Here is a 27,120-nt window from a genome sequence, read left to right on the forward strand (position 1 = left end):
GGGTTAGTTGTCATGTGATAACCAGAGGACGCTGAAAACTGCACTCAGAGCAGCTCTTTTCTTACAGTCTGATGACAGACAGTCGCTGACTCCAGGTCTGCAAAGAGTCAAAGAGTCAAAGCTTCAGGAGCTGAAGCTGAACACTATTTTGAGGTGAGACGTCAGAATATTAAAAACACGTCCCTCCGTCTTCACGTGAAGACTTGTGGCAACATCGCTGCAGATTTAAAACACCACGAGTCCGAGGCTTCATCGATCAAAGCTGACTGACGTCTGGAATGAATGCTGACATGAAAACCGTAACCGGTTAATAATCAATAAAACAAACACGTCATCATTTATACCTTTAAAGCCGAAGGAATGTGACGACGTCCTCTGTCAACTCCAGAGTCGCTTCAAACTCTAAGACTCTTTTAGAAAATATACAATCTGTCACATTTTACAGAAATAACTTGGCTGTGTAAAAACTCCCATCATCATCATCATCACCATCATCTCTCCTCTGATTGGTCAGTCCAATAACAGGCCATGCATAACTGGAGTAAGGCGTGGCCTTTAAAAGCAGCCAATGAGAGCGAAGCAAAAACCCTTAAATGGCCCTAAAAGTCGAATCCAGGAGACTAAGTTTATAAAATGGTCATCTGGGAGTGAGAAGATCAAGCTTGTCCAGTACAGTCAGGAGCCACGACGACCGCCATGACAGCAGTCAGGTAACATCGATGAATCACAACGCTGAAAACAGGAAACAGAAATAAATAACCACTTGTTAAAAAACAGACCATAAAGAGCAAAACATTGCGCCGGAAAGATCTGAGATAAATCCAGGAGATTCCTCAGACGGCCTCATGAATATTAATGAGGCTCGGGTCAAAACAGTTAATTTGAAAATGTCTTCCTGTTTGAGTCGAGACGAACCGACAGGAAACAACGTCCTCAGCCCGTCGATCAGAACGTTTTTCATCTTTTCTCAGTAAAAACTCAAAACACGTCTGTTCGTGTTTTCAGGCCAACAGTTCGATTCAGCAAAAAGAGCTTCATCCTGCAGCTGCAGAAACCCCTCCTCCTCCTCCTCCTCTTCCTCCTCTTCCTCCGTCAGCTTCTCAAGATGCGTTCAAGTGAGGAGCTGCGTCATAGTGTTCAAGTGCCGCTACAAAAACTCTGAAAGAAATGAGGGGAGGGTTTAAGGAGGATGAAGCCGAGACAGACCTGCTCTAAATATTCTGTCCAAGTACCAGCAGAGGTGTTCGGAGGCTCCGGCATCACCAACGTTCACCAAACTGGGACTTCTCTCTGGTTTGGACGATGATTCTCCAGCTGTGAATAGTTCCACCAGTGAAAGGTCCCCATAAACCATCAAATCTCTTACCAGTCTTACCAGTCAGGCGACAATGCCCAAAAACTACGTGGTTCCTGGTTTGAGTGGAGAGATTCAACATCAGTCCAGATCCAGTTCTCCTCCAACCCTCCGGGAGGTGAGGTGAGTTCTGTGCCCAGAGAAGAGCTGTTTGAGGTGGGCAGGGAGCTCAGGGTTTCTGGGGCCCGGGGGAGAGAACCACGGGGGTGGAGAGACCATCAACACTCAGAGCCGGCATGTGGATCTGATTACTGCCGTTAGTGGGAAACTGAAGATAGAGAGAGACAGACAGGGAGGGGGGGGGGGGGGGGGGGGGGGGGGGGGTGTCACTTCAACACATCAGAATCAATCACAACTTAAAAAAGACCATCATCATCATCACCATCATCTCTTTAGTTTCCGGCTGCACTGAGGTCACGACCTCATCATACATGACGTGAACAAGAGTTTAGATTCTACGATCACACAAGCATCATCTTCTTCAAGGATGACTCGGATTTCTTTTATATTTGACACTTTTTAGACCAAATAAGATAAATGAATGAATTCAAATGAAATGAGTTTAGAATTCATAAAAATATCTGGAACCTGAAGGTAACGTGGGGAGATGAAGTCCTTGATGCGGATGAATGTTCCAGAAAGGAGTACCAACTGAACACCGTACTTTTCATAATTACTTACTTACTACTTACTTTCTCTGATATTATTAGGACATTAAGACATCGGGACATCAAAATTTGAGGTTGACATTTGAGGTTTCTTTGGATGGTTCACAGAAAATTTATACCAAAAGCATATAATGACTGAATTGGACACAGTGAGAAATTAATAAATTAGTTGCCACGGTGATCGCTGCCTCTGTTAAAACTATAATCAACTTGTTTCTACACGAATGAATCACATGTTCTCTGCTGTAAGAGAGACTGAATATAAAATATGGAGATCTGAGAAACATCAGATAAACATCAAAGCTGCTCTAATCCTGTACTTCTATACGACACACACACACACACACACACACACACACACACACACACACACACACAGATAAGTCCTCTTTATGTTTATCATACGTCTGTATAATCTGCTCAGTGTTTCATCTGTCCATGAAGCTGCTGATTTGAACCTGATGAATCTGTTTTGTTCATTCAGCTTTTTAAAAGTTACATTCAAGCACTTTTCAGTCCCTGAACCAAGAATAATAATAATAATAATAATAATAATAATAATAGAGAAGCTGACTGTGTCACAGTGTAGAGTATGAACATCTGTGTGGTCTCAGCTTGTATTTCTCAGCTGCACCAGAAGGAGGCGACAAAGAGCCACAACAACCAAACACATTCAGCACAAAAGGAGGTGGTCCCTTTAAAGATGTCCGTTTTCTATCAGAGGAAGAAATGATTTGGAAAAACACAAAACTGTCAAACGAGGTCATAAAACGCTCAGAGTCTATAATAATAAACAGTGTTGTAAAGTCCCACATTGACACCGGCCCCTGAATGTAAACACATTTTGGGACCATTTCCTATAAGAACTATGAGGTGTGATCCTCCAGACTAACAGGGACAGGGACTGAGGAAGGTTCTAAATGTTAGGATTCAGTTCTGCACAAACTCAGACAGATAAATCCAAACCTGAAGACATAAGACGGTCTGAGCGGACCAACACCTCGAGAGGGACCAGAGAGAACTGAACCTTTAATAACTGTCTAACAGATGGCATGAGGACTAATCCAGAAACCTGCAGAGACACCAGCTCTGTATGAGACCTGGATCAGGTACAGGTACATGCAGTGTACAGAGTGTGTGTGTGTGTGTGTGTGTGTGTGTGTGTGTGTGTGTGTGTGTGTGTGTGTGTGTGTGTGTTCTGGACCTCAGAGTAACATTAAGTTCAAAGGGTTCTTTAAGAAATCTCAAAACAAAGCAGTTTAAAATATATCCTCCATTGATGATGTGAAAACAAACAAGTTTGACCTGCTGGCGGCGCTAAAGGAAAGAAAGGGAGTGACAGAAGTCATGAGGGTTCATCCTGTGGGGAAAATGAACCAACGTGTTACGTGTCAGTATTTTGAATTCTTTCTGAGAAGGTGAGCGGCAGTCGTTCACACAGCTGATCTGTGAGGATACAAAGCGGAGCAGTGATAGAGGAAGTCCTCCGATCCTTTACGTCCTGTTTAACTCACTAACAGCACAGAAGTATTCTCAGACACATTTACTATGACATGTAGCTATCAAAAGTAAAAGTACTTGTGACTGTATGTATTCCTTCCTGCAGATGTTTCACAGCCAAACAGAAGGACAGAACAACTGTTTCCTGTGAGAAGATTCTTTCTGTGGAGGCTTTTTACCTGGAAGGAGAGTTTGGCTGGTGAGCGAGGAGCGATGGGGCTGAGGGTGCTCCAGAAGTGGATGGTGGAGGGAAGAGGACTGGGAGTCAACAGGACCGGAGTCTGGACCAGGAGACACACAAGAACACATGAGAACACAAGAAAACACTGCAAGGTCACACAGACAGTCAGGCAGGCAGACAGACAGTCAGGCAGGCAGGCAGACAGACAGACAGGTAGACAGACAGTTGAACAGACAGGTAGACAGACAGTTGAACAGACAGGTAGACAGACACGTGGACGGACAAGTGGACAGACAGTCAGGCAGGCAGACAGACAGGTAGACACACAGGCAGGCAGACAGGCAGACAAACAGGCGGACAGACCGACACACAGGTAGACAGACAGTCAGACAGGCAGGCAGACAGGTGGGTGTTTACCAGAGCGTGGGAGGTGATGACAGTCGGAGTGAGCGTGTTGGTTGCTGATCCAGGAGCCAATAAACTGTTAACAGCTGCGTTCACCTGCAGAGGACACACAGGATATGATGTCACCTGGTTCCCAATCCTGGAAGCTCATTCAATCTTTAATACACTGTTGCTAATTAACTGGTTAATAATGATCAGCGCAGGCTGCAGACCTTATCCAGGGAGAGGCCGGGGGGGAGGGAGGGGGAGGACGGCAGCTCCAGGCCCCGCGGCTTCTTTGGTTTGGGAGGAACGGCATCCGAGATCGAGGTCACTGGAGGGGTCAAGGCTGAGGAGGACGTCACTGGAGGGACGGAGGGATCTGAGACAGACAGAGAGGACTGATATTATTAAGTAGAGATGATGTTGAGATTTTAATGTTTATAATAATTAATAGTTGGTGGCCTATGCTGTGTGATGAAGCACCTCTGTTCTGTTTAACATTAATGTTAAACTGTGTAAAAGTGTAAAAACATTTCAGTTACAGCCCAGTGACACTGCAGCAACTGAAACAACCAATCCAAGATGGCTGCCACATCCTGTCCTTTCCTGTTACCTGTTAGTGTGTCCTTGCCCTCCTCCTCCACTCCACCCTCCCCTGCAGGCTGCTGACCTCCGACCCCGGGCTGCATGCAGGGAGGGGGCGTGCTCTCCACGATGGTGAGAGGGGGCTCTGGTTCCCCCGAGCCACAGATCAGTTGAGGAACCTGGAAGGAGGAGCAAAGTCTGAACCACGACTCAGCAGAAATCAGGACACAGAATGACACTTATTACAACTGTCCAATTAGCAACGAAGGAATAATTACATTAGAGTAAAGGATCGAAGTCTTCAGGTATAGACAAGTCTGAGAGTTTAGTTAAACTTCCCACATTGATCTAACATCCTGATCAATACTGTGATCGCCTCTTTAATGGTCTGCAAAGTATTAATTAACATACGTTTATACAAAGTACAATCACAAACTTGTTAAATTCGACTAAAGTTAGGTACTGCTATTCTCTTCGTTTGTTCACATGTAGTCACACGGTCTCCATTAAAGCAGCTGAATCAGCTGTTAGCAGCTCCTGTCTGCAGTGTCCTCATGGACGGACAGACAACTGTCACTGATCACTGAGACACTGAAGGAAACATGAAAACACAAAGATACTCAGACAGGTTCTGCAGCGTCTCTTTCTCTCTCTGATGTCTATCTTTAAAAACTTCATAAAAAGTTCATCTCCTCTCACCTCCTCCACCTGTTTCTCCTCCAGAGACACCATCTCGAGCAGCTCCTCCTCTGACGGCAGGTTCTCCTCCTTGATGACGATGGGGGGAGGAGGAGGACGAGAGGGGGGAGGAATGGAGGGAGAAGGGCCGACAGAGGGGGGAGCAGCCAACATGGCCGTCTGCTGCTGCTGCTGCTGCTGTTGGGAGGGAAGGGGGTTGATGATGACAAAGACGGGCGGGGGGTGAGTTGGGTGAGGAGCAGTGTGGAGGTTAGGGGGGAAGCTGGCGGAGTTGGTGTCTCCCCCGCAGTCGTCCTGCTGTGGACCCTGGGGACCCATCGATATGTGTGGGGGAGGGACAGGACTCACTGAGCCACCGACAGGACCCAGGGGGATGAGGGGGGTGAGGGAGGACGGATCCCCGACGCTGGTGAGATAAATCTGGGGAGGGTCACTCAGAGCGGGAGCAGGAGGATTCTGGGAAAGAAAGGGAGAGATAGGGTCTTTCTCAACACAGAGTACACCAAGCTCCTAGTAAGTGACCAATCAGTGGGCGGGGCCTGGTACTGACCTGTGATTGGCTGGTGGCGTTGGCTGGTATCTGGGGACTGAGAGCCGGAGTCGGACAGGGAGACGGCTGAGTGACGATCACCTGGAGAGCAGAGTCAACAGCTCCACCTACTGATGGGGGGGACTTTGACTCTGATAATACACAGACCTGAGGAAGAGGAGGAGGAGGGAAAAATCAGGATAGAGGGGTTGATCTTGTGGAGTATTCAAAATCATGCTCAATCTCTAATCTGAGGGTCTCTGCAGAAACCAAGAACTGATCCAAGACCAGCTGTGATTTTCCCCCTAAGTAAGATCTGTAAAACGTTCACACACCAACAGCCTGTTCAGACTGAGTAGTTTAATTACAGGGCATCCACCTCATGACGACAGACATCATCACGTTCACCTGGCTGAATACATGTGACACACAGTCCTGCTGTAGGATTAGTGGTGTGTTCAGGGACAGACGTGATAAACAGTGATCTTCTGTGTGTCCACAGCTTCACTACGCGCTTCTGCGTCTCTTCACCAAACCACTTCACCTCTGCAGACCTTCTCTGTGGTCATTTTCAATCCAGTTGCCAAAACATTGTCATTAACATCAGCTGTTGTTGAGCCATTTTCATTTAACAAGCATGTAATAAAATCTATTTGGTCCACCTGATGCGTCAAAATCTCCTGAACAAGGAGCAGAAAGTGTCTAAATCTAGTTTTAGTTATTTTCTTTACAAGAATCTTTGATGGGAAACACGTATGTTCAATGATACATCAGCATGTAGAAAAGCTCGACTCTCTCACCTCTATGGCCGTGCAATCAACCTTGGGGGCGGGGTCTTGTTGTAGCAGCAGCTCTGTTTTGATTGGCCGTGGGTTGGGAGAAGCCTGCAGTGATTGGATGGTGAAGGTGGAGTAGAGGCCGGACTTCATGTAGTCGTTACGAGAGCTTTTCTGGGAGCTGCTGGGCGACGAGCGCTGGGGATGGATCAATCAATAAACCAGTCAGTATGTTCATATTAATATCTCTGTGTGTCCACATCCTGCAGAAGTCAAAATGTACCTGGGGTAAGCCCTTTGACGGACATGTAGAGGTAACGCCCCCCAGGCCTTTTGATTGGTTTGGGTCGGTGTCCCTCCTCAGACCCTCCTCCCCGTTGCGAGCCCCCTCAGGCAGGGAGGGGTCGGGCTGGCTGACAAACTTATAGACAAACTTCTGACCGCTCACTTTCTTTATGATGTTCTGAAAGAAGACAACAAAATAAACAGAGCCGCAGGACCAGAGACCAGGCGCCGACTCAGAGGTGAGGTCACTCTCCACTAAAACACATCAGCTGCATCCTTTGATAGGATGTGAGCTCAACAGCCATTCAGATATCAAACAGAAACCAAGTAAAGCAGTTTGTTCTCGGTTCTGGTGTCGCCCGTAAAGTGATAAAGCAGTGGTCAAGTGACATTCGCTCGTTCACACGAAATATGAGGCTGGAAGCTTGGTGACGCAGTGACAACTTGCAGGGCCAGTTGGTGAACTGCTGTGGCTGGCTAACCGTTAGCTTGCTAGCCTGGCTAGTCAGTCATAATAGCACCCAGAGATTCTCTCTATTTTCTCTCCACTGGTCTGTTTGCTCCCCCCCGACATTTCGTTCACCATTCAATTAAAAGTTATCAAAGAGGAAAATGAAGTTCTCTGACCAAACAGGCTTACTAATAGTCAGTTAGTAAACTCATTCACTCATTAGCTTAGCTTGGTTGCTAATGTGGCAGTTTGTACTTCGACAGTTTCATAGCAGGCGAGCTAACGGTAGGTTTGAAATATAACGTCGCCTCTGTTGTCAACAAAACTCTGTTGCCTTTCACTAAACAGGTTACTTTGCAAGCTACATGGATGTGGGTGTTATTCAAGTTGATGTTTTCTGTATTCCTTTGTAATAGCAGAACAAGCAGCAGTAGTTGCAGGAGTAATAGCATTAGCAGCAGTATTACAAGTACGGGTAGTATTAGCAGTAGCACCTTAGAGTAATACTGCAGCGTGTGGCTAAATTGCTTGTGGTTTATGTTGAGTCCGCTCTTGTGTAGCAGCAGTATTATCAGCAGTATTGGTAGTACCTTGTCGTAGTAGTATCTCAGAGCTCGGCTCAGTTTGTCGTAGTTCATGTTATGCTTGTTCTTGCGGAGCCCCCACAGTCGTGCCACCTCCTCGGCGTCCAGCAGCTTGAACTCTCCGTCCTCACCTGTCCAGGAGATCAGGTGACGCTGCCTCTGGTCCTCCAGCAGGTGGAGCAGGAACTGCCACAGCGTGATGGACGGGTCCATGGCTGAGGGGGGACACAGACAGACAGACAGGCAGGCAGGCAGGTCATCAGAATAATAAACCCAACAAACAGACTGCAACTAACAATTAATGTCATTATCAGTGAATCTGTCAATCATTTCCCTCCATTAATCCAAGGTTTTCTGCAGTGTTTTATAGTGGAGGGGGGGCACCTCACCTGAAACAAAGACACCTGTTAGATATGTCATGAGTGTGGCTGTTGCTCATGCCATCATCTACATAGTAAAGGAACAGTGAGATGAGGTGCACCGGGATCTGGGGGGCTTCCTGAGGCCTGCCTGATACTGAACTACTACTGAATACCATAACAGAGAGTTACAATAAAATCATCTGGTAACAATATTTCGGCTGATATTCATAATACATAATCAGATCTATAGTGTTTGGGACATGTTATGACTAAAGGATATTTATACCAGGTGCTGCAAGAATAAGGCCAGGAGAATCATTCAGGATCCCAACCACTTGGACAACGGCAGGAAGAGCTTCTACCCTCAGGACACCAGGATCCTAAATGAAGTCAGCCTAAGACTGTAGTATGTGGAGGGATGGACAGTGAGACAGGTAGACAGACGGGAACACACACACACACACACACACACACACACACACACACACACACACACACACACACACACACACACACAGACTGGATTAACTTGAAGAAGCTGTCTTCATCAGAAAGCCTCATGAGACCGTCGACATTAAACAGATTACAGCGAGAGATGCCAGTCAGCCATGCAAATGAGCCTCATTAACATTGGCTGACCTGTTACACAACTAACCTATCAGACACCTTGGTAACCATCGCCATGGTGAGAGACCTTTCATCAATGGTAACCAAGGGAGAAGGACAGGGGGACGAGAGAGGTATAAAGAGAGACAGAGAGACCTGAAGAGGCTGGTGTTCAGTGCTCTGCTGCTGCCCTGCTCAAAGGCACTTCAACACAACAGCTGACGCTCATCTGCTGAGCACTGACTCACGTTGACAGCCTGAAAACGAGCCTAAGATATGACATGGTGACGAGATATGTACAGTCTCTGCCTACAGCAGGGGTGTCCAGACTACAGCCTGCGGACCATGATCAGCCCAATACCTTCATTTGACAAAATCTGGATTTTTACACTAAAAAAGGTGTAAAACTGTGTACACCGCACACGTTCTCCAGCCTTCACCACCTTTGTCTCTGAAAGAGATATAAGGACACTGTGTGTGTGTGTGTGTGTGTGTGTGTGTGTGTTAACAGGGAATGAATGCAGCAGCTGATCTCAGTCCTGCAGGCCTCCATACAACAAAAGGTAGAGTCTGTTTATGGTTTATTTCCACAGAGACGCTGACTGAGCTCCACACTGCTTTCATCCCAGTCTGATTCACTTCATACTGGGAGCTGACCAGAACAACAGGAATTATATCAACAACTGTGGGAAACACACGGTGAAACTCCCAGGTGATTAAATGTATCCGACACATTGAGATAACAGCCGGAGCCCACTGACTTCACACCTTACAGTTCAGCAGCAATAGACGAAGAAGTAAACCACTTTCTCCACCAGAGAAGAAGAGTGTGGTTTCCAGACCACGTCCTGTTCCACTGTGGTTCCTCTGCTTCCTGACATCAGTCTGTCAATCAACACTAATCTCAACAACAGCCGGAAGACACACGTAAACACAGAGGCCCCCCACACACACCTTAAAGGTACTACCAGTACTACTGTTACTGCTGATAGTACTGATACTACAGTGACTCCCCATCAGAGTTCATCCTGTCAGTACTTTTCTGACTCAGATCATCAACACATGTCATATCTCACAAACACTGTCCAATGTTCACATCACAGTGCGTCAGTGTTGCCATGACAACATGTGAATATTACATCACTGACTTCAACCTGTCTCCATGACAACAATCAACATCATCTCTTTAGCGAGGCTGGGTTTTGACATTTTCAATACTTGTATCAATCTGATACCTGACGTTCAACCCCAAACCAGATTCAAACAAAAAGGATCCGTTTTTTGATGGCTTACTTTACTCTGTATATACACAGAATATTAATAAAGAATAAGAAATGAAAATACATGAAAAGTAGTGAAAAGGAAAGGAGATACTGGAGATACACATGCACACATGTAAATAGATTTTCTGTTATATTGCAGTTAGCCAAAGTTGTCAAATATTTATTGTTTAAACACAAACAGCTGTACAAGAACTTTGTCTAAATGTGTGAAAACTGGAAAAATGAAAATTTCAATCAGGAACTATCTGATGAAAGCTGTTTGGACGTTGGTGTGAGACCCTGACGTGATCAAACTGACGTTGTGTCTACACGGAAGCCGTTTCATATGCGTTTTTCAGTCATCCATTTACAAGAATTTACCATTTACAAGGTTGAACGTATTGTCATTCGCTCCACATACAATATTCAGCAAACAGGGGAACAAATCCGTGTTCAAGTAGTAGTTAAGTGCAATGAATGTGCTGTCACATGTAAAGATGTGCCTCATTTCATAAAGAAAATGAAAGTAATACAAAGTTCTAATAAGTAAAAATGTAATAAAGCTAATAATTTGTCTGAACAGATACACTTCTCTTTTAATAAATCCGGCTGTAACGGCTCGTAACCTGAGGCTCAATTTTACACTTCAGGTCTATTTTGTTCTGTTTTGTGTGCGAAACTGCAGTGATTGTGTGTTGGTTTCTGAGCACTGACCTACACACACCTGTGTGACACGGACTCTCTCCGCTCTGTGAATGTGTTCAGGAGACTCAAATGTTTCTGAAAGTAGACTCAAATACATCAACGGATCATCAGCATGTAGTGAGTTCTTTGTCAGTTAAATAAGAAACAAGCATCCAAATGATGCTTGCAGTTTGATCAATTAATGTTCCTTCAGTCACAAACAAAATGAAACGTGTCTGAACTCCATCAAAGACTGTTTACGAGGCAACACCATTGTACAACCAGAGCGTTTCAGAAGTGCAACGACTCCAACAGAGTGAGACGTCTTCTCTCTAGCTGATCTCACGTCACTTTCAGGAGTCACATTCTCCAGTTAAACTGTCCTTCGTGTCAGATCAATAATATAAACTTTATAGTTCTGAATCAGGACCTTCAGTATTTGGATCGAGCAGCTTGTAAATAATGTGCGTCAGATTTATGACCTCCAACTGTTTCAGTGTGTCAGAGACGTATTTAATCAACATTCAGGTAAATATAAGTACCAAAGCAACAAAACGTGATCTGGAGATCCCTACAAGACTGTGAGACCACATCCACAGTAAGCCAGCTAAATATGAAAACACATCTCTATTCCTCTTTCTGTTACATCTCTATAAGAGCTTTAGGAAAACCAGAATGGAAGTGTGGTCATGTCTGTGTGTCAGTAGAGTTAAAGAGACAACTTCCTGTCTCCTCCAACCCTCTCTGATTGGTCAGGTCAGCACAGCTGTCATTAACCTGTATTTATGTTGATTCTGTCAAACAACTTTCTGATCAGAACAGAAGTCCCTCCTCTCCTGCTGATCTGATGGACAACCTGAAAACACACCTGTAGACACGCTCTCAAATGTACCTGGCCTTGAGCAGACTGCAAGTTTCTACACCCTGCTGGCAGCAGTAGGACAACAAATCAGATCCAACCCAGCATTCAATATGATGATGATACCTGCTTTCACACCTCGACACACACACACACACACACACACACACACAGAGCTGCAGGCTGCTGCAGGCTGCTGCAGGCCTCGGCAGCTTCCACACACCTGTTGCAACGCTGCTGCTGCTGCTGCTGTTTCCCTCCAAACTGCACAGAAACACACACACAGCTGTCCTCCATCAGCAGCATGTAAACACAGCATGAAGAAGCTCCATCAGCAGCATCTCTCACCGTTTATCAGCGGGTTTGAATCCATCTTCAGCTAAATGTTCCGTCTCGTGTTTCTGTTGCTGTCTCAGACCTCCTCCATGCTGCTGTGTTGTGGTTGTGTCGTCTCTCTCTCTCTCTCTCTCTCTCTCTCTGTCTGTCTGTCTGTCTGTCTGTCGGGGGGTTTGTCGGAACAGTTTACAGCTGTCAGAGCCGGGATGAGGGGGACGAGGAGGAGGCGACGTTCAGAAGCTTCTCCCGCGACCTGCTGGTGTTATGTAACCGCTCGGAGCTGCTGCTGCTGGTGCAGGGCTCCAGTGCCTCCATGCTAACAGCACGCTCACCGACAGCTCGGAAATTAAAAGTTAGCTCAGTCCAGGAAACACCGTCCAACAAACGCACCGACAGAAATAGAAAAGGTCCACTAATGTCTAAGAAACCATTAACAGACGCGTTTACAGCCCTTAGCCGCACACAACTGAGTGCTAATTAAAATGCCAATGTTAATTAATGTCTATTAGCTTGGCATTAGCATAAAATGTGAGTTACGTCTATTCCTGCGGACGTCGATAAAGTGTGTTGAGGTGTTTTCCTTTCCTCTACAACGCTGCTGTCAGAGCGTGTTGACAAGCGCTGATGTGAGCTAACTAGCTGGCTAACTAGCAATGCTAACGCTGCCAGGCTAACACGCTTGGCGGTAAAATGGTGTTATCTTTTTCTTCTCGGAGAAGCCGTTTCAACGCCAGGCTGCTGCTCATTTTTTAGACGTTGAAGTTTCTCCAAGTTCAGGGTTTTCTGGGGGCTGAAGCGGTTAGCCTAGCGTGCTAAACAGTAGCCTAGCCCCCCACCCCCCCCGCGCCTTCCTCCCCTGCTGGTGCGTCAGCCCCCAAACAGCGCTGCTGACTGCGGACTGGATCCACAGAGTTCACCAGAAACCACCCAGAGTCCTCCGAGACGGAGGAAAAGTAGTTTGTAAAATCCGCCTGATTGTTTCTTCGCAATCTGCGGACTCAAGTCTTCGTCTGTTAGTTGACACTAAAGTCATCACTTAGGTGTGTTTTCCCAGTTCCGACGCCCCCTCACTACTTTCCACCAGTCAGAGCAGCCGCAGTTCAAACACAAGCAAAACGATCACACTTCCGGTGAAGGATTTCAACATAAAACTTGACTATGGTTGAGCTTGAAAGGTCATTATTGATTTAGTCCGCTAATGGAGCCAAATAGACCTGGTTCTTTTATTTTGACAAAATTGGAGCGTTATTAGGCAAAATATTATTAAGATAAAATGAACTGTAATGTTAGAAGATACAATTTACAGAAAATATAACTGAACACTTAAAATGAGGAGCAAAATGAGACATAGTGTGAAGGAGTTTAATACTGAGAAAACTGTACCTAGTTTGGTTGGTGTATCCCTGCTGGGGGAATCAGGATTGACTATGACGCTGATCAGGTGTCCGTGTTTTATGAGCAAATGTGAACAGAGAAATCTTTCTTGTGAAAAAAGCCCTCATGTATTTCTGATGAGATAATTAATATAAAAACAAATCTATATTCTTTCCTCGGTGGTTCAATATTTTGTTGCTTTGCCAACGTTTTGAAGAGCCTGCTGATGAAGACAATGAGAAAAGAGAAGAGGACGTTCAATTGAGATTTTGTAAAAAATATTATTTGAGATGGCAACTTTACACATATGTTAAATTTACCGAGCAAAGTATTTAATAACATAATTTAATATATTAAAAATATTTATTAATGCACATTATTATATGTATATTATATATAGTTCATTATTGTATTCTTTTTATTTGTAATACCCTGTAATTGTATGATTATGTTTCCACAGAGTGCATCCTGGAGGGAAGTCCACCACCTACAAAAGTCCATCTGAACTCAAACATGTGCCACAGTGGTTCCGACAAAAGTAGAGCTGCTTCATCCCACCCAACAGGTGGCCCGTCTGAATAAATAGAACTGCACACAAAGTAAACTTAAGTGCTCCAAGGCGTTTCAGAGAAGTGTCTCCATCTTTAGATAAAAGGTTCCTCTAGATATTTTGTTCTGTGAGCCTACAACGTGAATGTAAGCAAACATTTGGGCAAAAACAAAGTTTGCGCTTTTACTTTGAAGGAAAACCGTCGCACTTTGTCGGAGTTCCGTTTTTTTTTTTTAATCTACTGGTGTGAAAATTGACGCATCGCGCGGCAGTGTTTCTGCAGAGGCAGGGTGGTGACGTCAGCACGACATGACGCTGCGCTCCTTCTGTTCATCATCTTCATCATCGAACCAACAACTGCTGCTGCCGAGGAGCCGCTGAGCTTCCGACCAACCCTTTCAAAATAAAATTGTCCTGATACCTTCGAGTCAGCTGGAGCCTGAACCAGGACCACATTTACTGTATTACAAATATGTTTTTAAGACCGATTCTGATGTTTTAAATGCGTATGGCAAATCAATAAATTAAAAATGAAAAAACAATGACAAACACACAATGAGTGAATATGACAGGAAACAAATTTACCAAGTCTAAGATATAACTGAACAGTTACAAGGAGACATGGACTCATGACTTCAGTATTTCTAAAATGACAGATATATTTAATATAGGACAAATCGATTTTCTTCCTTCAATTGTTCAATAACAATATTTTGCTGTTTTGTCAACTTTTTAAACAAACTGAGCTTTAAAAAAAAAATCAGAAAATGAATCTGCTCACTGAGACCATGATGTGTGTTTGAAAGCTCAAAAAACGATATGAAAAAAGAAAGTAAGGGGATCTTGAACTTTTTGCCAAGATATTTACAGCCATGTTGAGTTTATTCAGCAGTTTAATGTTGTTGTTTCACAGTAAGAGAGGAGAGGTGGCTGCTGCTGCTGCTGCCGACGAGCCGCTGAGCAAAGCACCAAACCAACAACTGCTGTCCAACCCAAGAGGCTCTAACAGGGTCCACTTTCTAAACCGTCTCTGGTCCAGGACTCAGACTGTCAATTAGCTGCAGTCACTCAGTCAGTGTTTGTCTTCAGGAGAATTCATCCGACAACCAAACTGTGTGTGTGTGTGTGTGTGTGTGTGTCTATTTCAAGAGTCATCTCTCAGCTTCTTTATGCCACTGCCTCTATTTAGCATCCAGTTTCCATGGCAACAGGCTCTGTGTTATTGACCGAGCAGCTCTGAGAGCAGCCGAGCCGGTGGCTGAATGTTTTTATTATCACTGAACTCAACAGTCAGCGTCTTATTTTCACATTCAGTCCAAAACACTCAAACTCATCATTTCATCTGGAAAAAAAACAACACACTGCCAAAAGTATGTGGACAGCTGAACACGCGACATCCCCTCCTCCTGTGATGACTGGAGCTTTATCCTGTTCCTTCAGAACAAACCGTGTTTTATTAAACGTCCAACAGGTCTGAACTGTTCTCTAAAAGTCTAGAAAACTTCTCTTCTTCTGCTCTCCGGGAGGTCTGTCAGTCCCTGCAGCTCCCTCAGACCCTGAGGAGGAGCAGAAGAAGACAGCGGCCAATCAGATTTCTCATCTGCTGAGAGTCTGACTGAAAACACACCTGAAGAGCCCGAAAACAGGACACAGACTCCAACTAACATCTGATTCAATGCTCGCGGTTCTTGCTTAATTGATCATTAATATTAATAATGAGTGAGTAAAATGAGTGATTCAATTGATGTAAAGTTGACTAAATAAGCAGCGAGGAGGCTCAGAGTTTGACACTGTGGCCTCAGGAAGTTGAGCCTGGTGGGGCTCAGAATAAACCTGAGCAAGGCAGCAGCCTCAGAACTGGAGCTGGTCCCTGAGAAGGACTCTCCCCACAGGGATTAATGAAGTCTAATTTAACATCTGAATATCAGGAAGCCAGCTTGCAGCTTTTCTCCCCAAACTCTGATCCCTTTTCACAATACCTGCAGGAACTTTTAATGTGGGTCCAATATGTCGATGAAGCAAAGACGCTTCTCCAAACCTCATTAACTCTCCAACACAAAATATTCTGAATAAACAGAGCAGAGTGTAAAATCTGAAATAAAATATCAGAAAGTTAGGTGTAAAATATCTACAAACTATTCATAAATTATCAATAATATATATAAATATTAGTAAATTATCCCAAAGATATTACTTAGATATACAGCTGGAAAAGTTAAACATCCAAAAAAAACAACCCACACAAAATCAAATTTCATTTGTGGTGAGAAACACTGGGACCAGAGTGACGTTTCCTGGGAAGTAATCATCATCCAGTTTTGCTGCTGATAGATGAGTGACATTCAAGAGATGAAAGATTCATTAATGATTAATGACTGACCTCCAGCACCATGCGGATGTTGGCTTTAATCTTGGACGAGTCTTTGGTGAGCTTCTCTGTGAAGCTGAAACACACAATGTTAGCAGAGTTAGCATCTCTCACTCATAACAACTGCGGCAGCTAGCGTCGAGCTAACACACGGCTGAAACTCAAACTGTCAGTATGTTTTTTGTTTCACTTTACATCAAACTTCAAACTCACAACACTTCATTTTAAGTTCTAGTGGAGATTCAAACATGTCAGGCTGAACTTTGAGGGGAGGTGTCTAAAGTGATGCAGCAGATCTGAGATCAGTGCTGTTTGTTTTTTAACTTGCTGCCCTCTGCTGGAGGTTACTGCAGATATAAAACCTCAGAAGAAAAAAGGTTCATGCGGCTGTGACACTTCCTGTCCTGTGTGTTTTCTATCTTGTGATGATGAACTGACGCTGTGAGCTGACTCGTCTTCTTGTTGATGAACCGCAGAGCTTCGTCGTGGTTCATCTCCACAAAGAAACCATAACCGACGGCCACAAAGATCCTGGATGAGTCCTCGCTGGCAGAAGAAGAAGAAGAAGAAGAAGAGAGGGTGGGGTTAAAACAGACTCCTTCAAAGTTTTACTGCTTTTTCTAAAACGCCAAGATTAGAACCAAAACAAACCTGACAGCTGCACGAAGAGAAAAAGACCACAGGATCCCCAACAGTAATCAATCAATCAATTGATCGACCGACTACTGAATAAAACACATCATATGAATACAAAGTAGAAAGCAGAGTTATTGATCAGCAGCTTACACTTCAGCCTGGACGTAGAAGTTACAGCCCAGATCAACATCTGTCTTCAGCTGCTGAGAGCCAGAGTCCTGCAGGAACACACACACACACACACACAGAATAACTCAGACAGACTGGGCGGGTGGACGAGGCGTCCCTCTTCTTCGTAGGCGTGCTGTCACTGCTGTGTCTGGAGCAGATGACCATATAAGGACATCCGTGACTATCTGACGTCAGCTCGACACCAAAGTAGAAAAAACTGTTGAAACGTGTTCAGAGCAGCCTGAAGCTTTCTGCTCACAGAGATTACTTTTACATACGTTTACCTCATTATCTGAAACTTTGGCAATGTTTGATGTGAACATCCGACACTGTAACATTATATATATATATATATATATATATATATATATTTGTTAACAGAAAACAAGGAAACGCATAATAGGTTCCTTTAAACTGAGAGAAACTAGGAAACAAGTCATGACATCACTTCTTGTTTTGCCTGCTAATATTCATCAGGTTTAAAAAGATAAATCAATTTTTGTCAACTTTAATCTCACAGAATATCCAAGTTTTAAGTCTCATAATCGTCCGACTTTGATCTCAGAAGTATGGAGTTCATTCTTGGAATAGCCCCTCCCCGGAGCTGTCATCCTTTTTTACAATGGTCCCAATACGCCGTCAGAGATGCTTCATTTTCTGATGCCTTTCCTGTCTCTCTACTGTCAAAATCTTCATCTTTGAACAAAAAGGCTGTTTTGTTCAGGAAGGAATCTCGGAGTTGTCTTTGATCAGGACATGTCCTTTAACTCCCACGTAAAACAAACTTCACGGACTGCCTTTTTTCACCTCCGTAATATTGCAAAAATCAGGAAGATCCTGTCTCAAACAGATGCAGAAAAATTAGTCCATGCATTTGTCACGTCTAGGCTGGATTATTGCAATTCCTTATTATCAGGCTGTCCCAATAAGTCCATGAGGACTCTCCAGCTGATCCAGAATGCTGCAGCACGTGTACTGACAGGAACCAGGAAAAGAGATCATATTTCTCCTGTATTAGCTTCTCTGCACTGGCTCCCTGTAAAATTTAGAATAGAGTTTAAAATCCTTCTCCTCACCTACAAAGCTCTTACTGGTCAGGCACCATTATATCTTAAAGAGCTCATAGTACCCTATTACCCCACTAGAGCACTCCGCTCCCAGAATGCAGGGCTGCTTGTGGTTCCTAGAGTCTCCAAAAGCAGAACAGGAGCCAGAGCCTTCAGCTATCAAGCTCCTCTCCTGTGGAATCGGCTCCCAGTTTGGGTCCGGGAGGCAGACACACTCTCTACTTTTAAGAGTAGGCTTAAAACTTTGCTTTTTGATAAAGCTTATAGTTAGGGCTGGCTCAGGCCTGCCTGGACCAGCCCCCTAGTTATGCTGCTATAGGCCTACACTGCTGGGGGACTTCCCATGATGCACTGAGCTTTCCTCCTCTCCCTCTTCATCTTTGCACATTCATCACAGTCCAATGCATGTTACTAACTTTATTTCTTCCCCGGAGTTTCTTTGTGCTTTGTCGACTCATAGGTCGCTGTGGATCGTGGTCCTGGTACGCCTGGGTGCTGCTGCCATGGGCCTGCCTGACTCTCATCACTACAGTTATTATGTTTAGTCGTAGTTCTGTCACTATTAACGCTCCTATTATTAATCTCAGCTAACATTACAGCTACTTCTACTGTTAGTGCTGCCATACATCTTTGCCTACCTATCTGTCTGTCTGTCTGTCTGTCTATCTGTGTCTCTATGTCTATCTCTCTGTCTCTGTCTCTGTCTCTCTCTCTCTCCCTAAAACCCAACCGGTCAAAGCAGATGACCGCCCACCTAGAGTCTGGTTCTGCTCGAGGTTTCTGCCTTTTAAAAGGAAGTTTTTCCTTGCCACTGTCGCCAAAGTGCTTGCTCATGGTGGGACCTGTTGGTCTCTGTAATAACATTATAAAGAGTCGGTCTAGACCTGCTCTATTTTGTAAAGTGTCATGAGATGACTTTGTTGTGATTTGGCGCTATATAAATAAAATTGAATTGAATTGAATTGAATTGTTGAAACTGTCTCTGTAACAGATACAACTTGTATATATGAGTTCTTTCTATTTATTTAACCATATTATCTAAATATCTTGATTTCAATTTCTCACTTAGTATTTTCTTTTTCTAAATATACGTGTGTGTGTGTGTGTGTGTGCGTGCGTGCGTGCGTGCGTGTGTGCGTGTGTGTGTGTGTGTGTGTGTGTACCTGCAGACTCTGTATGGTGTTCTTCAGCTGCAGGTACTGTGAGATCTTCTCATAAACTGAATCTCTCTGCTCCAACACCTTCCTGAGAAACAACACAGACTCTAGGTTTGACAGGCGGTCGCTGAATAAAACAATAATAATAAAACCTTTACGACATGTTGTCTCACACTCATTACACATCATGGACATGATCACTGAACATTGGGAATTAACCACACACACTGACCACCACCTTGGTGGTGACTGAAGTTGTATTCTGCTCTCTGTCCTCTCTGGTGTCTGTCCAGTGTCTCTGACATTTAAAACATTCAAAGACACTGTCCCGACTGTCACAGAGCTGTCACAGAGCTGTAAGGCGGAATAAATACCTCAAAACTGTAAGCTACTAAAGTCCAGTAAGCTAGTAGAGTAAATGCAGTGACTTCCCGCCACATTCAAACACCTGTACAGGTGTGAATAATGAAGCAGGTTGTGTCTCTTACTGTAAATCTCTCTTCAGAACTTCGTTGATAAAGTTTTCATACTGCAGAACCTTCTGGTTCACGTTAGCATTAGCATTAGCATCAACAGGCGGAGACATCTTCGCTATCTTCTCTTTAAATCCAAACTTCCGGTCGTGAGGGAGATGAACTCCTCCGGTAACCCGCTGAAGGTCTGCCTGGGGTTAACGAGAACGTTTCGGAGTCATTACCGACCTACAATCTGTCCGGTTAGCATCCGGTTAGCATGCTGAAGCCTCATGTAAACGCCGCTCTGCACAGGATGTGGATTAACTTCCAGATTTCAAAATAAAAGCAGCAAGCGCTCGAGCCACAGAATTAGAGTAAATAGAAAGAGCAATGCCAAAGAAAAAGCCAATGATGGAAGAAGAACTCATATCTATTACTCAAAAGTAGAAGTAAAAGTAGCAATACCACAGTGTGAAAATACTCACCTCACACAGCTCATTTGAACTACTTTATATTCTGTTGGATAGTTTCATCTATAACAATGATACCACATTTATAAACTGATCACAAGTTTACTTTGTAGAATCTGTAAAGAAACTGAAGCTGTCAGATAAATGTTGCACAGTAAAAAGTATCTTCAGACTAAAAGGCACCTTTAATTTACTGAATATTTAATTTAAGAAATAAATAATAATGACAATGCACTGTTTATTTGATCATTTCATTTGGCTCATGGCAGCAATATTCAAAATTTACATTCATCCAACTCTTTGAGCAAGAGTGTCTCTCCTTTTTGTAGTTAATAGCGAACATACAGAGAACATAGGTTTATGAAATGTCACTTGCATTATGTAGAAAGAATATTTAACAATATTGTATAAATATAAAAGAAAAGAAAAAAATCATAATAATGTTGCAGTGAGACAAAAATAAGAATCAGAATCAGAATCAGAAATACTTTATTGATCCCCGGGGGGAAATTATACAAAAAGAGTGGATCAACATTAATAACAGCTTGAACATGAAACAGGCAGCAGTATTAATAACAGTATATATGGTTTTATCTATAGCAGCGTACTCTTTATTGCTTTAAATCATTTAGTTGTCTTTCACATTTCTCTGGTCAACACATGTTGTATTTAAAGATGCTCCGATAAAATAAAATGACTTGACTGAAAACTTTTGTGCAAAGTATTGAAGATCATCACATGAGTACAGACAGCCTTCGTCCTTTATGAGCTGATGACCACAGAGTCTTTTCTACCTGCTCTGCTTCTGTACCTGGACTAGTCGCGTGACGTCACTGTAAACAAACATGGCGGCTCTGTAGCTAGCTCGTTTAACATTAAACGTGGATTTAAGCCCTTTTTTGTGTCTTTTATAAAGATGTAACTAACCGTCTCTTCCGTTTCTGTCGGACTCACGTGGCGCGCCAACCGCAGCTGTTTAGAACAATACGCGTTGAATTTTACGTTTTAGCTGTGCTAGCTTAGCTAGTGGGTTACCAAGGCAACGTTAGCCAACAGGTAGCTAGCTGTTTTCTTTTCTAAGAGTTGATGTTTTTGTACAACAGGTTGCGCCTTTGCGGTTGTTTTAAACGCCGAATCAATCTAAACGCTGCAGCAACGACCTGTTAGTTTTATTAACGGGGTTCTGCCAGTCAACTAGAAGCTACAACAAAGACGAATACTGGTGTATTATATCTCATAAACAAGTCAACTTATAACCGACGGTTCATGAACACACCACCGGAATGTTTCATGTCCGTGTTGTCTGATTTAATAGAAGCTCTCCTGCAGACCAACATCTGAGAAATATCTATTTTGGGCCTGATTGATCAAAGATTAGTAGAATTGTATTATCATATTACAGAAACTTCCCCTGAAGAACTTTATATTTAATTTAAATACAGTTTAATTGAATAAATATTTGATTTTATTAACAAGACTGGAGATCTGAAGCTCTCAGCTGTGGACAGACACAGTTCAGTCAGGACTGGTTCAACCCTCAGACCCGTATCCAGGCTGATACAGTGATTGCGAAGACATGGAGCAGTACAGTATTCTGGGTCGGGTCGGAGAAGGAGCTCATGGCATCGTCTTCAAGGCCAAACACATCGAGGTAACTCTGCTGGTCAACAGCACTAACTAACATAACTAACCAGTCTTTTTGTTTACAGCTGAAAGTTTTAATCAATTAATCGATTTGATACGTGACAGATGATGAAAATGATTATTCTGAGGGCCAGAGGTCCGTGCCTTGTGGCTGCTGTGAACGCATCTCGACTGTGTGCTCCTCCAAACAATGTTCCTCTTACAGCTCATGAGTCTGTGCACAGGCCCTGGCTTGGTTGATCAATAATGAATGTATTGATTGTGATGGCAGACCGGTGAGACGGTGGCCCTGAAGAAAGTGGCTCTGAGGAGGCTGGAGGACGGCATCCCCAACCAGGCTCTGAGGGAGATCAAGGCCCTGCAGGAGATCGAGGACAACCAGCATGTGAGTATCAGAGGACGCTGTGTGAGAGTCAGAGGTCAGAGATCAGCCTCACACCCCTCCTCGTCCTCCTCGTCTTCCTCAGGTAGTGAAGCTGAAGGACGTCTTCCCTCACGGTACAGGCTTCGTCCTGGTGTTTGACTTCATGCTCTCTGACCTCTCTGAGGTCATCAGGAACTCCCAACGACCTCTGACCCCGGCTCAGGTCAAAGGTTACATGATGATGCTGCTGAAGGGCGTGGCCTTCCTGCATCACAACAACATCATGCACCGGGTGAGTTTCTCCCCCGTCTCTCCTCCTCTCCTCCCCTCCCTCTGAGCCGTTTCCTCTACAGTCACTCTTATTTTATCGCCAACATTTGGTGTCGTCACTCACAGATTCTATGACACACGGCATCTATAAAATGTGACAGAGTGCATTGTGGGATTGTTTTTAGGGGTTTGTGTTCATGAATTTACACTCAGAATTTAGACAGTAAATATTGAGACACATCTAGGAAACAGAGAGATGTAGCCCTTCAGAACAAAAGCCCTGATGTCTGTGTGTGTGTGTGTGTGTGTGTGAGTGTGTGTGTGTGTGTCTGTGTGTGTGTCTGTGTGTGTGTGTGTGTGTGTGTTTGTGTGTAGGACCTGAAACCAGCGAACCTCCTCATCAGCTCTTCAGGTCATCTGAAGATCGCAGACTTTGGTTTGGCCCGATTGTTCAGTGAGCAGGGAGAGAGACTGTACAGCCACCAGGTGGCCACCAGGTAACACAGAGAGACTTTATTATTATTATTATTATTATTAGACTTTTTTTGATTAGTTTATTTATTTATTTGGTGAGTTAATTTAGCACTCAGCAGACATGAGATGTTAGTGACAGAGAGACAAGAGACTGTCAGAGACAGAGCAACACGTCCTGCTACACTGCAGCCTTTAAAGAGTCACATGTAGCGTCCTCTCAGACCGGATCAAAGCTCAGGGTCTGACTCTGTGTGTGTGTGTGTGTGTTCAGGTGGTACCGAGCTCCTGAGCTGCTGTACGGAGCCAGAAAGTACGACAAGGGAGTCGACCTGTGGTGAGAATACTAAACTAAAACTACTACTACTCACCCTTCTACTAATGGCTTAAAACCCATTTATTGTTCCCTCATAGTTATAACTAAATGGTCTTCACTTCTTCACTTTTTCCAACCTTTAACTTCTCTTTCATTTTTGCTCTGCGTGTTTTATTTATTTAAATTTCAACAAGATTCATTTTATATTATTGACTCTGAGACGTGTCCACTGACTACCGATGAAACATATTTACAGAAACCTTTATTAAATAAATGAATAAATAATGTGGTGCTCAGACCTGAACAGCAGGGAGCAGCAGCAGTCTGAAGTAAGTGTGTGTGTGTGTGTGTGTGTGTGTTTCAGGGCGGTGGGCTGTATTTTCGGGGAGCTGTTGAACTCGTCTCCTCTGTTTCCTGGAGAGAACGATATTGAACAGCTCTGCTGTGTCCTCAGAGTGCTGGGAACCCCAACACAAGACAGCTGGCCTGTACGACCCACACACACACACACACACACACACACACACACACACACACACACACACACACACGGGCGGCATGGTGGCACTGTCGCCCCCCGGCTTCCCCCGTCATCGACATGATGGAGGCCAGCACCTTGCAAGGCAGCTCCTTCGCCATCGGTGTGTGAATGTGTGAGTGAGACTCAGATGTAAAGCGCTTTGGGAACTGTGAAGGTTGCTATACAAGTGAGATCATTTACCATTTACACACACACACAGATAGAAACCTAACACATGTTAATTGACATTTATATTTCAACATAAACACAAGTGTCAAAATCAGAAATGTCAGCTGATTGCAGATATTTTGTATCTGTTTATGTCGACTGATGGTATTTTTATGTTGCTGTATTTGTACTTTTACTGAAGTACAGGATCGACTGGAGAGTATCATATGACAGTGAATAATAATACCGCCCAGAGAGAGCACGTTTACAGAAGCACATCTTATTGGACGTTTGTTTCCCTGTTTGGAAACCAAAGATTGTTCCCTGATTGGCTGCTGATTCTTCAATTGTCATTGGTCGAGCCTGTGCTGACGCTGCGTTGACGCTGTCTGTCTTCGTGTCTTTGTGTCTCTGTGTCTCTGTCCAGGAGATCGTGGAGTTGCCAGATTACAATAAAATCACCTTTAAGGAGAATCCAGCGATCCCATTGGAGGAGATCGTCCCTGACACATCCCCTCAGGCTGTCCACCTGCTCTACAAGTTCCTGGTTTATCCGTCCAAACAGCGCTGCTCCGCCAGGCAGGTAGGAAACAGGAAGTGGACTTTAGTTCTGTTGGAGTCAGAAGGTGGACGTCCTCAGGGTTCGATCTGAGGTCCGTCTTCTTTTGTGTTCGAGTGCTTTTATTGACGATAAAGTCCAGAAACACAAGAACTACGGATCAACTATCAGTCTAGCTCACTGTTTCTGGACCCCTAGTGGGCTCTGCTGGTATCGCAGGGAATCCATTATTGAATTGCATTGTGGGAAATATAGGATCCAGTGTTTTTTGGAGTCAGGACGTCTCTTCCTCTGCTGCTCAGATTCAGACCGTTCTGTTGAGACGCTCTTTCATTGATGAGTAAATCAGATTATTCAACATTTATCAATCAACCTGCAGGCTGATCAGCTTGCTGATCGGTTGATGAACAGATGTATTGATGGTCCTCTGCTCCTCTCTGCAGGCTCTCCTCCATCCATACTTCTTCTCCTCTCCTCTTCCTGCTCACCACTCAGAGCTGCCCATCCCTCAGAGGGGGGCCCGACCCCCCCGCCAGCGTCTTCAGGCCCCGCCCACTGACTTCTCAGTGGACCTGCCCCTGCAGAGCAGCGTGGTAGACCCTGTGCTGCTGTGGGGACACGCCTCCTGCCTCTGAACCAACGGCTGACTGACGACCAATCATATTTCTCCTTTTGACGGCTGAAACTGATCTCTGTGAAGTTCACGAGGACGGAGCTTCACGTCGTCAGTCAAATGTCTGCGGTGAACAACGACATGATAACATGAAAAGAAGAATACATTAGAATGAATAAAACGTTAGTTCATTCAGAGCCGTCTCATATTTATAATGTAACGTCTATATAAAGACCTCCTGTGGACAGAGACCAGTGTCTCGGGACTGAATCACCTCAGCAGGTGATTTGAATTCACTGGACTCTGCTGACTTCACACACGTCACCTGATTTATTTACTCTGGAGTTCACATGAAACAAGATCCTGGTGTCTTTCTTAGTACTCCAGTCAGCATGTCCAGGTTTCTGAGACCAAAATGTACTTAAAGTATTAAAAGTAAAAGTACTTATCATGCAGAACGTGCCATATTGTTGTATTATTGGATCATTATTAGTTAGTTATTAGTAACAGAAGTCATCTCCTGATGCAGGTCTAGACCGTCCTCTTTATAATATTATTACAGTTCACCATGAAACACTTCCTTTAACAGAACCAGACTCTGGGTGGGGGGGGGCGGTTATTAATGATGTATTAAGATGTAAACACTCCTTTAATGCTGCAGTTGGTTGAGATGATCTACTTTGAAGTACTTCATATACTGCTGCGTAGTTTCATTTATACTAATGTGGCAAATATTTGGAAATGTTCAGCTGAGAAGCAACAAATACTCGGAGTGCAGTAAAAAGTACAATATTTGCCTCTGGGATGTACTCTAGAGTAAATGTACTTAGTTACTGTCACCAGATGATAACTGAACACCAGAGTTTGTGTAAACACAAAAAATAGTTGAATGTAGAAATATAGTTGAAAAACTAAAGGAAGCCTCAAACTGTCACCTCCCACACTTCCTGCTCCTCCTCCTCCTCCTCCTCCTCCTCAGAGCGGCAGTGTCACAGTGACTCTGAGGAGCTCACCAGCTCTGAGTATCATCATCATCATCATCATCAGTCTGTCTCCTGATCTCCTGCAGCCGTCTGTCAGAAAACTGAAGAACGTGTTGTAAACTGGACAAACAGAAGAAGTCTGTTTCATATTTGATCTTTTCTTTCTTGAATCATTTTATATATATGTGTGTGTGTTTCTGGTGGAGTAGACATCCTGTGTGATGACATTTCTTTCTCCCTCCTCGCAGGCACAGTGATCATGTCAGATTATTTGCAGCCAGCTGATTGGTCCTCTGCTGTTATGACGAGTCGTTCCGAAACAACATCAAAGATCAACGCGAAGGTCAGAGTCACTCATCTTATTCACGTTTCTGTCAACCAGACCTCCCCTGCCTTCATTCACACTTCATTCAGCTCACTGTGAGTAAGGCCTGGACACAACCCCATTGGTCTATGTAACTGTCAATCAGCATATCAGTAGCTCTGGTCCTTATGAACAACATGAACCATCACACATGGCTGTAACTCCTCACTGTGTTGCTATGGCAATCCAATCAGCACGATGAGCCTGTAGAGTTCACTGAGCAGCTGCCTGTTATTTATTGGTTATGGTGCTTCAGTGAACTCTTCACAGTCTGGGTGTCGACCTTTGACCCCACAAAGTTCTTTGATTTGAGTCACTTCACCAAAAACCTCCCACACGTCACTGATGAGTTGTGTTGCTGTTCTGTGATCAGCTTTCATATCTAATAAAATGTCTTAAGGACGTAGGTTTGGTTTCATGGAGGGAACACGATGAAGTAGAAGAAAAATATAAAAAAAGAATAATTATAAATAATTTAATATTATAAATAAA

General features: G+C 44.0%; 3 protein-coding genes across 6 annotated transcripts; 1 reads left to right on the plus strand and 2 right to left on the minus strand.

The window, feature by feature from the left end:
* Window positions 1-1,183: 1,183 nt before the first annotated feature.
* Window positions 1,184-8,214, minus strand: elk1 (ETS transcription factor ELK1). 3 transcript variants are annotated; one of them, XM_070910981.1, is made up of 11 exons: window positions 8,006-8,214; window positions 6,963-7,142; window positions 6,704-6,877; window positions 5,925-6,071; window positions 5,568-5,830; window positions 5,375-5,486; window positions 4,735-4,854; window positions 4,321-4,488; window positions 4,121-4,204; window positions 3,702-3,803; window positions 1,184-1,622 (listed from the first exon to the last, which is right to left on the minus strand). In XM_070910981.1, exons 1-11 carry the CDS (start codon window positions 8,210-8,212, stop codon window positions 1,524-1,526), a joined length of 1,656 nt encoding a protein of 551 aa, XP_070767082.1. In that variant the 5' UTR covers window positions 8,213-8,214; the 3' UTR covers window positions 1,184-1,523. The 3 variants fall into 3 exon arrangements, with proteins under 3 accessions (XP_070767082.1, XP_070767080.1, XP_070767081.1); XM_070910979.1 differs by having other exon boundaries at window positions 4,321-4,469; window positions 4,704-4,854; window positions 5,375-5,830; XM_070910980.1 differs by having other exon boundaries at window positions 4,321-4,469; window positions 4,704-4,854; window positions 5,375-5,830; window positions 5,925-6,073; window positions 6,697-6,877.
* A 7,069-nt stretch (window positions 8,215-15,283) lies between these two features.
* On the minus strand, window positions 15,284-20,183 carry uxt (ubiquitously-expressed, prefoldin-like chaperone). Its single transcript, XM_070910721.1, has 6 exons — window positions 19,920-20,183; window positions 19,438-19,519; window positions 17,187-17,254; window positions 16,839-16,946; window positions 16,413-16,476; window positions 15,284-15,588 (listed from the first exon to the last, which is right to left on the minus strand). The coding sequence occupies exons 1-6, from the start codon at window positions 20,015-20,017 to the stop codon at window positions 15,526-15,528; spliced, it is 483 nt and encodes a 160-aa protein (XP_070766822.1). The 5' UTR covers window positions 20,018-20,183; the 3' UTR covers window positions 15,284-15,525.
* Window positions 20,184-21,846: 1,663 nt separating this feature from the next.
* Window positions 21,847-25,710, plus strand: cdk20 (cyclin dependent kinase 20). 2 transcript variants are annotated; one of them, XM_070910580.1, is made up of 8 exons: window positions 21,847-22,007; window positions 22,272-22,385; window positions 22,468-22,656; window positions 23,010-23,131; window positions 23,380-23,442; window positions 23,786-23,909; window positions 24,537-24,692; window positions 25,112-25,710. In XM_070910580.1, the coding sequence occupies exons 1-8, from the start codon at window positions 21,933-21,935 to the stop codon at window positions 25,301-25,303; spliced, it is 1,035 nt and encodes a 344-aa protein (XP_070766681.1). In that variant the 5' UTR covers window positions 21,847-21,932; the 3' UTR covers window positions 25,304-25,710. The 2 variants fall into 2 exon arrangements, with proteins under 2 accessions (XP_070766681.1, XP_070766682.1); XM_070910581.1 differs by lacking the exon at window positions 23,380-23,442.
* The last annotated feature ends 1,410 nt before the right edge of the window (window positions 25,711-27,120 follow it).

Source organism: Enoplosus armatus, chromosome 8 (genome assembly GCF_043641665.1).
Source record: "Enoplosus armatus isolate fEnoArm2 chromosome 8, fEnoArm2.hap1, whole genome shotgun sequence".
NCBI lineage: Eukaryota > Metazoa > Chordata > Actinopteri > Centrarchiformes > Enoplosidae > Enoplosus > Enoplosus armatus.